Source organism: Pongo abelii, chromosome X (assembly GCF_028885655.2).
Source record: "Pongo abelii isolate AG06213 chromosome X, NHGRI_mPonAbe1-v2.0_pri, whole genome shotgun sequence".
In the NCBI taxonomy this organism is placed as follows: domain Eukaryota; kingdom Metazoa; phylum Chordata; class Mammalia; order Primates; family Hominidae; genus Pongo; species Pongo abelii.
The window spans coordinates 7,310,877-7,325,926 of NC_072008.2; the positions used below are offsets into that span (position 1 = coordinate 7,310,877).

The 15,050-nt window shown below is 41.5% G+C and overlaps 1 protein-coding gene across 4 annotated transcripts in view; it reads left to right on the forward strand.

Annotated features, from left to right (window-relative positions):
- Positions 1 to 15,050, forward strand: part of STS (steroid sulfatase) — a 349,033-nt gene that overhangs the window by 183,070 nt on the left and 150,913 nt on the right. For 3 of the 4 annotated variants that reach the window (XM_054544304.2, XM_054544306.2, XM_054544307.2), the window contains exon 10: positions 2,925 to 3,046. In XM_054544304.2, the coding sequence (XP_054400279.1) occupies positions 2,925 to 3,046 (122 nt within the window). Of the gene's footprint in view, positions 1 to 2,924; positions 3,047 to 10,803; positions 14,797 to 15,050 lie in introns of those variants that run through there. The other variant, XM_054544305.2, reaches the window with a different exon arrangement.

Sequence of the window (15,050 nt, forward strand, 5' to 3'; positions counted from 1 at the left end):
ATCCTTCAGTCCTTGGCCTGGCAAGTTGGCCAGGCAAAGGGCGCATGGGAAGGACATTCCACGTGGAGGGACGAGGGTGTTGAAAGCCTCAGAGCTGAGAGAGAGCACAGCACACTCTTGGAGGAATGACGTCAATAGGGTTCAGGGAAGGTTTCCAGAACACGCCCTTTTTAATTGTGTAAAAATTGTCTGTATGGTATTTAACTTGACCTGAAATTTTGACGCAAGGGTGCCTTGCAAACAACCTGTTAATAGCGCTACCATCATTGTCAGTCAGGAACCCAAGGAGAATAATTTCACCTTCCAAATTAAAAACACTCCCAAACACTCCCTTTTCCACCAAGAGCCATGAGGGCACTAGGACAGAAAACACATCCAGTTTTTTTTAGCATTCGCTGTTATGCAAACATGCTACAAAAACTTGAATTAGTTTGCAAGAAAAAGCCCGTTAGACTGTTTCCAGAGAAAACAGCAATGCTTTGGGTCACTTTGAAAGTAGATTGGCCCATCTGCCCCAGAACACGGCATTCTAAAAGCATTTTTGTACTAGCAGCGTTAATGGAAATGTGCTGTTCTCTGGGTTATTGCCATGGTTAACTGCGAATCCCACAAGTGGTTTAAGACGATCCCAAATATTTCGATAGCTTAGACACCACTTAAAAGTTTAGCTCAACAGGGTCACTTTCCATTTTTCATGGCAGAAATGAGGCTTCCTTTGACAGACCATATTTCAGCAGCACTGTTAAATGGTGGCTTTCCATAGCAGCATGATTTATGGCCTGCCTCTAGGAAGGACCACGTTAGGTGTGGGATATTTTAAAAAAAAAAAAAAAAAAAGCCTGTCTCCATGTCTCCACATTGGAAGAAAAATAAGTTTGCAGAATAAACTTTGTGCCCCTCCTTTAAAAAAACCTCAAATATTTCATTTTTAAGTAAGAAAAAAAAAATTATGAGACTTGGAGTCTTATTTTCTTTTAGTTAAATCCCCCTTTCCTGTAATCATGATCAATTTCAGTTATCTTGGCCAAGGCCGGAGGAGAGCTTGAAGCCAGAAGTTCAAGGCCAGTCTGGGCAAATCTCTCCAAAAAAAAAATGAAAATAGCTGGGCATGGTGGCATGTACCTGTAGTCCCATGTACTTGGGAGGATGAGGCAGGAGGATCGCTTGGGCCCAGGAGGTCAAGGCTGCAGTGAGCTATGGTTGCGCCACCACACTCCAGCCTGGATGTCAGAGCAAGACCTTGCCTCTAAAAAAAAAAAAAAAAAAAAAAAAAATGAAAAATACTGATCTTAAGACAGCAATTCCATCTCCCGTGTTCTTATATCACATGATGAATTTTGTTGGCAAATGGGAAAAAAAAAAAAAAGCCAGATTCAAAAAGTAGAATTCTAGCTTGTGTCCCAGAAAATGGGGATTTCATCTTGCTTTTGGGGAGTCATTGAAAGACATTCTCCCTGCTTGGGGAAGGATAGAAATCCTCCATCCCTTGTCTCTCCCCTTCAGATCACTTTTCACCACCGGGGGCTTTTCCTGGTCTAATTCTCATGCCTGCCCACTTCCTCTCTTACTTCTTCCTTCCTTTCAGCTTTATTTGGGATCTCATAAAGGCCTGAGTCTTGAAAGGAATTTGAAAAGAACCAAGCACAATGACTGCCATTTCGGGATGGAAACAGTATTTCAGGGCACACGCTGTGTCTCAATAGAAGTCTCTCTACCATGTTTCTTTTTCTTCCCCTCGTGGTTCACAGGAACCTTGGTTTGGGAAGTGAGCCAAGCCAGTCTTTTGTTCTTATTTTTACTTATGATAATAGAATATTTTCAGTCTGCGGACTTCTGCAGAGCGTGTGATTAATAACAAGGGTTGAGACCGGAGAAGTGCTAACAACAAGGCTATAATTACATTATGGGTTTTTAGTGACAACAAAATAAACCATGGGAGAAAGCTCAAGGGACATAGGACCTCTTAAGCACACTTACCAAAATTATACAGCCACCTCAAACTTCCAGTTTCTAAACGCCTTATAACAAGAGATGACAGGGATGTAGTGTTTTTAATCAGAGAAAGAAAATCCTCAAGTTAAACACTCACCCTTTCAAAATAATTATCTGCCTCTCATTTTGATGGCAATGGCCTAATGGTATCATGGATTCAATTTCTCATGTAGCTGTTAATTTATGTTTAATGCAAAACACAATTTTATACTTTATTCCTTTCTTCAAACTATAAGTAATCTTATTTTGCTCATCACCAACTGCATATGTCTTATTGTTTGCAATCTGGAAAGTTCCCCTTCTTGGCCTAGTTAGATACCCAGTAGTAGAGGAGATATATTTTCATTTGGGAATAATCCGTTCCCTGGTTATTTAATGGTACCGTTATTATTATATATGAATTAATTCATTCTAAGGAGAAATTTGTATTCATTGCAGTCTACGAATCCAAGTTGCCTCATGCAATATAGTATCTTTTTATTTTAATCCCAAATTGTCAGGTGCCCATCTTTTCAGCAGACCTGTATATCATGAATAAAGCTTTCCCTTTGATCAGGCAATAGACAGAAAATTGTGTGTTGGAGAAGCAACAGGACGAATAAGGGTATGAATGCCAGATCAGCTGGATTTCAATCCCATCAGTTCTTACTCGTCCCATGACCTTGGGCAAATTACTTAACCTTTCTGTGCCTCTGTTTTCTCATCTGTGCAATGGGGATGACAGTAGTTCCAGCTCATGGTGCTCTTTGCAGATGTAATGAGATAATGCACAGACAGAGCTGGGATCAATGTGTTGCACAGGGCACCCAGGTGGGGTCAGTCTTCTTTGTATTAATTACGACTGGAGCTTCCTCATGCTCTTGTTGGTTCAGAAGGACATTTGAGAACACAGGACTGATTCACCTCTTGATGCCTGGCTGTCTATCCCACAGGATCATTGATGGACGTGATCTGATGCCCCTGCTTGAAGGAAAAAGCCAACGCTCCGATCATGAGTTTCTCTTCCATTACTGCAACGCCTACTTAAATGCTGTGCGCTGGCACCCTCAGAACAGTGAGTAAACAGACCTTTCCACGCTTCTCATGCTCCGTGCAACCTATGCCATGGGAATAGATAAAACTAAAGGGCAAAAAGGTGGCTCTGCTCAATGGAGGCCAACAGGTGCCTCAGTATGTGCCCATGCTTTGCTTTGTCCTCTTTTCCCTCCTCCTCCTCTCTTCTCCTTCTGGTCACATAGTTGTCCAGGTAGGAGGACATCAGAAGGCCATGTCATTCAGCCAGCTGAACACCACCCACAGCTTCTTTATCCCAGCAGAGAAAGCTCCCTGTTCTCAACAGGGTGCTGTGGCCGGTTGCTTTATTGCATGCACAGCTACCCAGCTTCACTTCCTAGCACTCCTCTCACACTGAAGACAGCAGCCCCTGTGCTCTGTGCATTGCTGTGCTTACACTTGCAGGCTCTTCTCCTGGAAAGATGTCTTGCCTCATCCTTCTTGGAGGGTACTCCTCAATGCCCCCCAGGCCCCACTGAAATGCCACCTCCTCTGCATGTCCTCAAAGCATTCCCCTCACTCTTCTAGCATGGCACTAAAGGCTAGAGAAGGAATGAAGAGCATTTAAATGTTTACCTGACTTACTTTCCCAGCCTAAAGATGATGGATCGTGACTCACTGAATCTGTATTTTGTGCATCATGCATATTTGCTACATTTAGATATTTAAAGCAAAGTTAAAATGTTCTTCAGTTCTATCCCATTTCCTGAACTGGGGGTTCTTTTAATTGTGCAATTGAACAGGATCTCTTGTGGGTTTTCTAATACTTGTTTTATAGTGGCATTTCCAATTAGCATACAGGAACAAATGGTTTATAATCTTAGGTGTGGTTGTTGATTTTTTATGTCTGCATAGTATTCCATGGTGTATATGTGCCACATTTTCTTAATCCAGTCTATCATTGTTGGACATTTGGGTTGGTTCCAAGTCTTTGCTATCGTGAATAGTGCTGCAATAAACATACGAGTGCATGTGTCTTTAGAGCAGCATGGTTTATATTCCTTTGGGTATATACCCAGTAATCGGATGGCTGGGTCAAATGGTATTTCTAGTTCTAGATCCCTGAGGAATCGCCACACTGTCTTCCACAATGGTTGAACTAGTTTACAGTCCCACCAACAGTGTAAAAGTGTTCCTATTTCTCCACATCCTCCAGCACCTGCTGTTTCCTGACTTTTTAATGATCGCTATTCTAACCGGTGTGAGATGATATCTCATTGTGGTTTTGATTTGCATTTCTCTGATGGCCAGTGATGATGAACATTTTTTCATGTGTCTGTTGGCTGCATAAATGTCTTCTTTTGAGAAGTGTCTGTTCATATCCTTTGCCCACTTTTTGATGGGGTTGTTTGTTTTTTTCTTGTAAATGTGTTTGAGTTCTTTGTAGATTCCGGATATTAGCCTTTTGTGAGATGAGTAGATTGCAAAACTTTTCTCCCATTCTGTAGGTTGCCTGTTCACTCTGATGGTAGTTTCTTTTGCTGTGCAGAAGCTCTTGAGTTTAATTAGATCCCATTTGTCAATTTTGACTTTTGTTGCCATTGCTTTTGGTGTTTTAGACATGAAGTCCTTGCCCATGCCTATGTCTTGAATGGTATTGCCCAGGTTTTCTTCTAGGGTTTTTATGGTTTTAGGTCTACCATTTAAGTCTTTAATCCATCTTGAATTAATTTTTGTATAAGGTGTAAGGAAGGGATCCAGTTTCAGCTTTCTACATATGGCTAGCCAGTTTTCCCAGCACCATTTGTTAAATAGGGAATCCTTTCCCCATTTCTTGTTTTTGTCAGGTTTGTCAAAGATCAGATAGTTATAGATGTGTGGTGTTATTTCTGAGGGCTCTGTTCTGTTCCATTGGTCTATATCTCTGTTTTGGTACCAGTACCATGCTGTTTTGGTTACTGTAGCCTTGTAGTATAGTTTGAAGTCAGGTAGCGTGAAACTTAGAATTACAGTAATATTCCTATCACTAAGATACCTGGCAGTCAATGGAAAGTGGTGAGCAATTTGTACAATTATTGTATGTTCTAGAGGTACCTGTTGAGGCTGGACTTTCAGTTCCTTCTTTGGAGGTAAAATAAAATTCCCCTTTTCTCTAAGGGGCTTTGGAGCTCTGCTTCTAGAACCTAGGACTGCCCCCACCACCTGCCCCAAAGGAGGGGTGTGTAATCACCTCCTAGCTGCTAACTTCTTCTTAAACTTAGGGTGATTCCATTCCATTTTCCAACAAATCTTTGTCTCTTCCCCACTCACCTAGCCAATTTACCTAAGACTTATCATTTAAAGAACAGCCTCTCTTTTATTTTTACAACTTTTCCATGAAATTACAACCTTTCTATTAGCCACAGAAATCACACCAGGTTTACGCTTCAGAGTTTCTCCTTTAAGTCTGGGCAGTTTTCTCATGATATGTTCTAGAAGACAAAAAAACAACAGAAACATGGGCTTGCGATTTTACTTCTGGAAGCATTTTATTCACATATCTCATCCATGTGGCCACAATTCCTAGTTTCCATAAGAATACTGCTTCTTTTTTAGATCAGTTTATAGCATCGACTTCTGACCTTTGTAATAAATGAGAGCTCAAGGACTCTTAATTTCTTTTTGTATGGAGCCGGCAAGGAATGTGAAGAGCAAAGTTTCTGTGACTACTGCATGTTCGAATAAGTCTGTATCATGTCCTGAACCTTGCAAAATTGTATTTTAATAGAGCCAAATCCCCAGTTAGAGAAGCCGGAAGGAACATATTGGATCAGAGGCTGGAGGAACACATTATGTGGAGGAGTAAAGAGAAAGGGGACAGGAAGAGACAGAAAATAGGAGTGAGAAAAACAAGACCCAGTTTCTGATAGGCAACTGGCCCCGGGATAAAATTTGCTTCTTAGACTCTGAATGCAATTCCTTCAATTCTTTTGCCTTGAACTGGTAACAAAAAAAGGAGAAATCACAGTATCTGAAGGCTAGAATCATTTATCGAGATAAAGGACCTCAGGAAAACATGACGTTTATGAATCATTTATGATTTATTTTTCAGATGCTATCTGAAACTCAGCAACCATATTTACTGTCTTGTCTTTTGTGTATGGCTTCATGTTTAGTCATTTTGTATTTTGTCTATTCATTTTTCCTAGAAATATGTATTGAGCACCTACGGTGTGGAACATATCGTCTTAGCGCTAGCATCTGTCAGTGAGCAAAACAGACAAAGTTCCCTGCTGAAGAGTAGCTTACATTTTAGAACATGAGGCACTGCTCGCTGTACAATGTGCTGGGAGTACAGGGATGCGTAAGGAAAACGTGACTCTCATCCATATGGAGCTTTCTGTCACCTGGGGAAGACAGATCTTAAACTAGTAATAGTTGAGTGAGACTGCATAGGTCATCTCAGATAGACTTTGGTAGGAGCTTGTCAATAATCACTAGACTGTGGAACATATTCCATGAATCTTAGGGATAAGAGGGTTGTCGCCTGACCTCAGAATACTTTATTAGAAAAAAGAAAAAAAAGAAATGTAGTATTAGGGTTTAGTAGCAGGCAGTGGTATGCTGGAATCAGCACTTGATCATTCAGGAATCTTGCCAGCTGGTTGTTAAACCATTGTCTGTTTTCATTTGGCTGTGTTGTGGGTGTTTACACCATGGCAATTGGCAAACACAACAAATACAGGTTGCCTTCCTCCCTCAGAGCCCTAGATTAACAACAGTTTGTTGGTATCAGTAGAACTGACTGCAGATGTTTTTAAGATGCAGTTACCATTTGTCTTGATTACTTAGAGGATTAAATGTTACAATTCCAAACTCATGAAATACTGATTTTCAAAAAACTTAATGCTAGCATTTCATTTCCACCCTTTTAAAACATGAATCTCTTTTAAAATTTATATATAATGTCTTTGCTATAATTTAGTTGTCCCAGCAAATTGAACGACATAATTTAATTATGATCTGATATCATTATTCCTATTACATTTTATAAGAACTCATGAAAGCATGATTATAACATGGATAACTTTTCTTGCACTAAAATAAGAATTTTGAGTTAAAATTTACCATTCAATGGGTATGAAAAATTTTGGCTTTAATGTTTGACATATGAATTAATGTTATTAAAAATTCAACACAATGACAGCTTGATTTTATGGATGGAATTGATCTTAGAGGGTAGGTGGATACTTGGCTCCAGGATTTTTAAGCTGATGACTGCAGTCTGTGAGATAAATATTCACATTAATGGAGAGTCCCCAAACCAGCTGGTCATACCAAAATCCATGGGATAGTTGTAGATATATTCTAGAATGCAATGCAATATAGTACATAATTAACAGCTTAAAGCATTTTGTACAGACATCTATGGAATCTTAGCATCATGTAGACAAAAAAGTCACATATATTTGAAATGTCACACTTTAGTCAGAAACGGGATCTCCATGAAGCTATAAAAATTACTTAGGGGAATGGGGCACCAATACCATTCTTTCCCTAGGAGAAGGACGTAGACATCCTTACATTGAACTAGCAGAGCCTCATAAATCCTGCTCCATTTTCTATTCAAGTTTGTTGGAAACTTTTTTCCAACAACAAAAAAATAAAAATAAAAAAAGCTTTATTTTAAAAATGACAATACTAGGAACATTTGAATGATTCTCTTCTAGCTATTGTGAAATATACAATCAATTAATGTTAACTGGTGATGGATATCCCAATTTCCCTGATTTGGTTATATGAGTGTTTCAAATGATCACAGGTACCCTGAAAATACATACATTAAATATGCATCAATAAAAAGTAAATAATTAAATAAAATTACAGCAAACAGCAATAGGGTAATGGAATTCATTCCAAAGGAATGTGTTCCTTTCCAGCTTTCTGAAAGATACCTTCATTTCAAAATAAGAGCTCAGTAATTGTTTAAAATCAAAACCAGCTTACCATGGTAACATAAAGAAAAATGCTCGCATGGCTCACTATCTAGCATTTTCATTTAATTAAAAAGTTAATTTTGCCTCTAAAACACACCTAATAAAAGAGAAGAAATTCTCATAACAGCCACTTCTGAGTTAACAGCATCAGAAAGGCAGCACTTGGCTTTCATCATCACTAGTAATTTTGGTGAGTACTTGTCAGATGCCCTTCCTCATCTGATCCTCAGAATTAGGATCTAAAGTGTCAGAAATGAAATATTGAAGGCTGAAGCTGACCTAATGTGAGATGCAGCATTTCCAAATTTAAGCTCACCAGGAACTATCCTTTGTTTCAGCTGACCTTATAAAAGGACATATTTTCATCCTACTCTAACTGTTGTAGCAATTAAGAAAAAGCACATATATGTAAACCATTTCAAGGATAACTTTTAAGTCTTAGGATTTATTTTCTCTGTGAGCACTTCAAATGCTGCATTGCCACAAGCTTTTAATAGTTCAGGCATGCAGCTATTATTTCACTCATGTGCCTGTGAAGCCCAGTACAAGGTACAACATTTGTACTTGTAATTGTAGCAACACAGGATGATGGTGTCCTGGGATGAACAGAATTTGCTTTGGAGATCTAGGAGAAGGAGTGATTTATGAGGTTAGAAAAGATTTCACTGAACTTTTAATTTTTTATTAAATTTATTTTATATCATTATCATCTAGACACATAAGTAACAGCTTAACTTCCCCTAACAGTCATTTCCAACAGTGGAAAAAAATCACCACATAAATAGATTTTGTGTTTTCCAACATAGCCTATTAAACATATATTTTCTTATGGAACTTCATATTACCTTGTAGACAGTATCAGACAATATTTGAGATAAACATTCACTTTTCAACCAAAGTTGTAGTATGTCTGATCTAAGATTACACTAATACTGTGGAAGAAAAAGTCCTGGTCATTACTTTTGATAATTTGCTACAATGCAAACTTACTTCCTTATAGAAACAAAGTAAATCAAAATTGAGTTTTCTTCCTTGAATACAAAAAAAAAAAAAAAAAAAAAAACCACACCAAAAAACTTGGTGTGGCTGAATGCTCAAATGCCCTCTTCCATCTAAGCTTGGCACCCAGCTTATTCTGATCTTTTTGCCAGGGGTCACTTCTGATCTTTTCCCCTTGCATTCTCCGTCCTACCGTTTCATTGATTTTCTGCAGTATTTTACACATCTCTTTTCCCCGACTTCAACACGGGGCGTCTCTCAGTTCTCCCGAAATGTCTACTTATGTCTCTAACCCCCTGCCAGATTTGCTTTCATATGCTCTCAGACCTGGTGTTTTCTAAATAGACATTTTAGTTCTAACCAGGGCATGCAATATTTAGCAATTTTTTGTGTCTTCTTTACTTTCGTATCTTCTATACAAAAATGTTTTGTAGGTGGTTATAGACGTTTCCCTTTGTTAATCTCATGTTCTTGAAATTTGTCATCTCTTTTTGTGATCATTATATATCTTTTGAAGACATGCTTGATGACAGTAAACACTGATGTTTGTTGCGTATTTACTGTCTGCTGGACAGTTTGTCAAGAACATTGTATTTCATATCTCATTTAATCCCCTGAATTAGAGGAGATTATGATTATATTAGTTTCAGATTTGGCTGTAACAGAAAACAATACAAAAAACAGTAGTTTACATTAGAGAGAAGTTTATATCTCCATCTCATGGGTGACATCCAGAGGCGAATGGTCCACAAAGTCTCTGGGGTGCAGAATCTTTCAAGCGGCTTTTCCACCTCCTGTAGAATGTGACAGCTTCATCTTCATGGTGAATGATGGTTGTGTCTACCCTAAACGTATACAATGGCGGGATGGATGGGAAAGATGAGAAGAAAAAAGTGCATGGCTACTACTTCTCAAGGAAGATAGAGTCTTCTCAGAGGCCAGAAGTTGGTCACCTGTTCACACCTAGCTTCACAGGAGGCTGCAAAGGAGAGTTTTGTTATGGGTGTCCATGTACCCAGAGGAACACTCAATGACTGTGGGAGGCTGGCGGATCAGCTAGCTATCTCTCCTCCCAGTGTTATTTTTCCCAATGATAGATGGGGAGACAGAGAGGTAGAAGGTCACATTATTGGCATACAGTTGCAAAGTTGATGGCCAAGTTGGGATTTGCAACCAACACCATTTGCTTTTGAGTCTGTCTCCCATTAATCGAAATGTCTTCCCCTAAGACAATATATTCTTTTACTCACAATTATAAATCATGATTCCTCCACCTAACCGTGTATCTGGACATCTCTGTGCCCCCATGCACTGAGTCCACGATTCATCCACATCCTCTTATTCCCCAAATGTGGACATCCTTGGCATTATCAGGTCTCATACTCCTTCCACTGGCTCCATGCCTGATCCTCGTCCTCTCAGCTGCCCTCATCCCTCTCCATGAATGTTCTTTCCTGGGGGCCAAATGACTTATGCCCCCTGCACAATTCCTGATGACTGCCCATTTTTGACACCAAGCAATCCCAAAGCAAATGTACTTCCAAACTCTCTGCCTTCCTCACTCCGTTATCTGCCATGATCAGACAGTAATCTCCAGTGCCTCACAGTAGTCTGTTGATCCTTCAGGCTGGAGATGGTGCAGAGCCATTGTGTGATTTCAGGCAGGATGCTCCGGGTAGGTCCCGAGGGGACTGTGGAGTGTATTTGGCTTCTTGTCTGCTCACCCTGGATTTCATGATGACAGCTGGCTCCTCCCCTCTCCATCCCTTCCTCCTAATAATCATCATCTCCTTTTTTTTTTTTTAATTTATCCAACAATTTTTTTTTTTTTTTTTTTTTTGAGATGGAGTTTCGCTCTTGTCGCCCAGGCTGACATGCAATGGCACGATCTCGGCTCACTGCAAACTCCACCTCCAGGTTCAAGCGATTCTCCTGCCCCAGCCTCCCGAGTAGCTGGGATTACAGGCACCCACCACCACGCCCAGCCAGTTTTTATATTTTTAGTAGAGACAGGGTTTCACCATGTTGGCCAGGATGGTCTTGAACTCCTGACCTCAGGTGATCCACCCCGCCTCGGCCTCCCAAAGTGCTGGGATTACAGGTGAGGGCCACTGTGCCTGGCCCCAACAATTTTTTATTGGGCCTCTATTCTATCTAAGATACTAGGCACTACACATTTAGGAGATGTGGGAGATACAGTCCCTGCCTTCAGAGAGGAAATAATCCAGCCAGAGAATTGGAGACCTCAAGTGTTGACTGAGTGATGAAAAGTGGTGAGAGGAACAGAGGAAGACTGGTGACTTCCAGCTGGGAATTCAGATGGGTGCATGGAGGAGAACACAGCAGGGCTTTGAAGGACAGCTAGAATATCAATATAGAGGCAAGGAAGGGAAAGTGAGGGAAGAGTCTCGTATACATCATACACCCACTTTGTTCCAAGTTATATATTTCTGTCCCTTAATATGCAAAACCCAAGGCTTAGTAAAAGGGAGTATTTTGTCCTCAAATACTCAGGCATCAGTTGGGAAAGCTTGTGTTGCTCTCAAATTGCCTGGCTGTGAAGCAGATGCACCTAGCCACCAGAGCTGCTTCCTCATCCTTCTCACTGTTGTCATATCGTGAGCTCCGGTGCTGCCAGCTGCAGGAAGCAGGCAGAACTTATCTACTATCATCTACTATATATCAGCCAAGGGCTGAATAGTTAGAGGGTTTGTGCTATGGTAAACAGATGGCAGTGAACCTCAGGGGTCAGAAACAGAGCTTGGGGCCAAGATGCTTTTGGTGAACGTGCATGTATTAAGTTAGAAGACACATGATCTATGGAGGCTCAGGTATGGACATACTGTAAAATCTTTGGGTATAAGAAAAGAGTTGAGGCATTAGTGTGAGGTGTCTGGATGAGACTAGGGTAATGTATGGAACAATTTTTTAGGTGGATCGCAGGAGTAGGAGGGCACCATGGGATGGGTTTTCAGACATCAGTTCAGTGGATGACATTAACTTTTCTGTAAACTTACTGAGGGGGCAGGCCTAGGGTTCCTTGTGTGGGGGTTCCTCACAATGGAAAAATGGAACAGTATGTGAAATGGTTCTTGAAGAACTTCAAGATGGCAACAGAGACACATGCTGCCAAGACTGAAAACCCAAAATATCTGCATATACCTTCTATGATGTATACATGCAGTCTTCCAAGCACCCGAAATAAATCTCGCCAAAACTACCAGTTGAACATCATTCATCAAGGGAAGTTTAAATATGAGTGATACATTAAGAGCCAATGTATTGAAGCCATGTAGATTTATTAATAGTTTTCCATATACTTTAAGAATCCTTAGCAGAAAAAAAATGTCTTACGACATGTATTACAGTAGCAACAGATTGAAGGGCAGATGGAAACTGAATTGTTTCTTGCGTAAATTGGCTGCAGCTTTCTGTTCACAGCTAACTCATGTATAGTCTCTACTATAGACCCAGCCTCCTTCTGACAGCATCACATATAGGAACCAATTTTTAATCCTCAAAGCAATGCTACCAGGGAAGAACTATTATTATGAACATTTAACAGAGGAGCAGACTGGGACACAGAGAGGTGAGAGCAGCTATGCCCAGCATCACATATGTAAGAAATTGCAGAGCTCGGGGTTGAACCTAAACTACTGATGCTCAGAGCTACGCCCTTAATCAAGTCAGTGGCAGGAAAAACCTTGGCCGAAGCACCTGCCCTCTAGCTAGTGCATTCTCTCTCTCTCTTCCCCGCCCACCGCCGGCACCCCCCGCCCCTCCCGGGGCTCCTCTGTCTATGCAAGTCTCACACAGCATCAGGCTAAGAAAGGCAAATGCTCTTTTATAGACATTGCTATCATCCTGGAACAAGAGAGTCTTCGGGCCCCTGGCACCACCCCTTCTCCATCATATTTGTCCTGGAAGAGCACAGCAACTCTACCTGTCTCTGCTTCTTCGATACTGCCTATGGATCTTTGGTGCCTTTCCTGTCCTTTAGAGCTCTTCATTCATTCATGCAGTTTATCACCAAGCCTTGGGACTTGTGAGGATTGTCTGTCTCAGTCCAGCTTCTGGCTCATTTTATCAAAAATAAAGTTTGTCTTATTTTATAGTTTAGCTCTCAGAGGGTTCATGTGTAAGGAGTGGCGAATTTGTGCTATGATAACCATTAGCCCTGACATTTCAGGGGCTCAGCCCAGCAAACATTTATTCTCACTCTTGCTGTAGAACAGAGCTTGTCAACCTGGGTACTATTGACATTTGGGGCCAGATCATTCTCTGTGCTGGAGGCTGCCCTGTGGATTCTAGACTGTGGAGCAGCATCCGTGGCCTCTCCCCACCAGTTATCAGTAGCAAGTCTGCCCCACCGCAGCTATGACCGCAAAATGTATCTTCCGACACGGCCAGAGGCTCAGGAGATAACTGTGTGTTCAGTGCCTGTCATGGTGGGAAGGTGGGGTGTTCTAGGAGGAGAAGGTTCTGCCATCCATTTGTCAGGGACCACCCTGACAGAGGCCCCATCATCTCGAGTGTCACCAGCAAAAGAGACAGCTCCTCTGTGCTGTGGCTGGGAAAAGACATACCACATACTGCTCACGTTTGGCCAGAACAGGCCATGCAGCCTTTCTGACTTCAAGGAAGCTGGAAGGTGTTCTGGAGCACTTGGATTACTCAGGGTTTATTATCCCCAAGAAGGAGGTGTAGTCTTGTTTTTGTGGCCTCAGAGTTCCAGGTTGGGGGCACCTTGCTTTAGCTGCTGTGGGTTAGAAGCAGGGGCCGTAAGGGCACGGTCACGTTGTGTGATGCCTCTGAGTGTCTATCATGCGCGCAGTGTCTTTACTTGTGCCAAACGGCCTTTCCAGACCTGGTTTTGTTTTGTCTCACGTGATGGCTCTGAGACTTCTGCAAGACAGCAGTTTAAACATTCAGAGAGGCCTGGAAATGAGTGTCTCGGGGTCTGGATTGTGCCCAGCTGTGTTATGGACTGTTGTGACTGCTCTAAGTAGAGAATTCAGAATACAAGATGTGAGAGGCTTGCGTCACTATGAGAGGCCAGAAGCACTCGGGGCCCTTGGGATAAAGACAGAATGAGGCTTCGAGGACCCTTTTCAGGAGGACGTTGTTAAAATTTGTAGGCAATGTAGCATGACCCTGTTCCTGGACCAAACCGAGGGTAGGACTGCTATTTCTCGCAGCCCAACAAAAAGATGCAGATGAACTGGGGAGAAAGAGAGTTTTTATTTCTGTAACCGGTTACAGGGAGAAGGCCTGGAAAATATTGCCCAGACCAACTCAAAATTACGGTTTTCTGGAGCTTATATATCTTCTAAGCTATAAGTCTATGTGTAAGTGTGTATTCATCTAAAGACATAAGCAATTAACTTATTTTAATCTATAACCAAGATCTGAGTCCTGAAGACCTTCCTCTGGAGCCTCAGTAAACTGGCTTAATCTAAATGGGTCCAGGTGCTGGGGTGGTCACCCTTATCTTGTCTCCTGCTAAATCATGGAGGTTTGGGGAGTTCCTTCAGATCTCCAGTAAACTTGTTTGTGGAGGTCTGGGGAGTTTCTTCAGACCCCTAGTAAAACTTGTTTAATCCTAAACGAGTCCTGTTAAGATTTCCTTCGTTATCATGTCATGCTTCAAGGCCCAGGAGAGGCCTGGGCAAAACTCCTGATGGGCTTTTGTTCCATTCCAGCCTTTGTATGAGGACACTGGCTCTTTCAGCTTTTAATAGTAACTTCACCACTCAGTCAGTGCTGAAACAGATGTCATGGAGGCCTGCGTTAGTGAGACCTGGCCTGCCACAACCCGACTCCAAGACGTTAAGAGGGAGCTTGTGCTAGATACTAATATTGATTTTAAAAAATATTTTAGTACATAACGAAAGTTCTGGTTTGCACCCTCTCTATTTTTGTTCTTGGGGAGCACATGTGCTCATTTTCGGGGCTTCCTTGCCAGGGCTCCCACCTCCCGTGGCTGAGTCACTGTAATGCGAAGTAATAGAAATCACAACGTCTCTTCTGTTCCAGGGTCAGAAGCCCCTGTGGTCCCCAGGCAATCCCAGGGAACCCAGAGACCTCTTT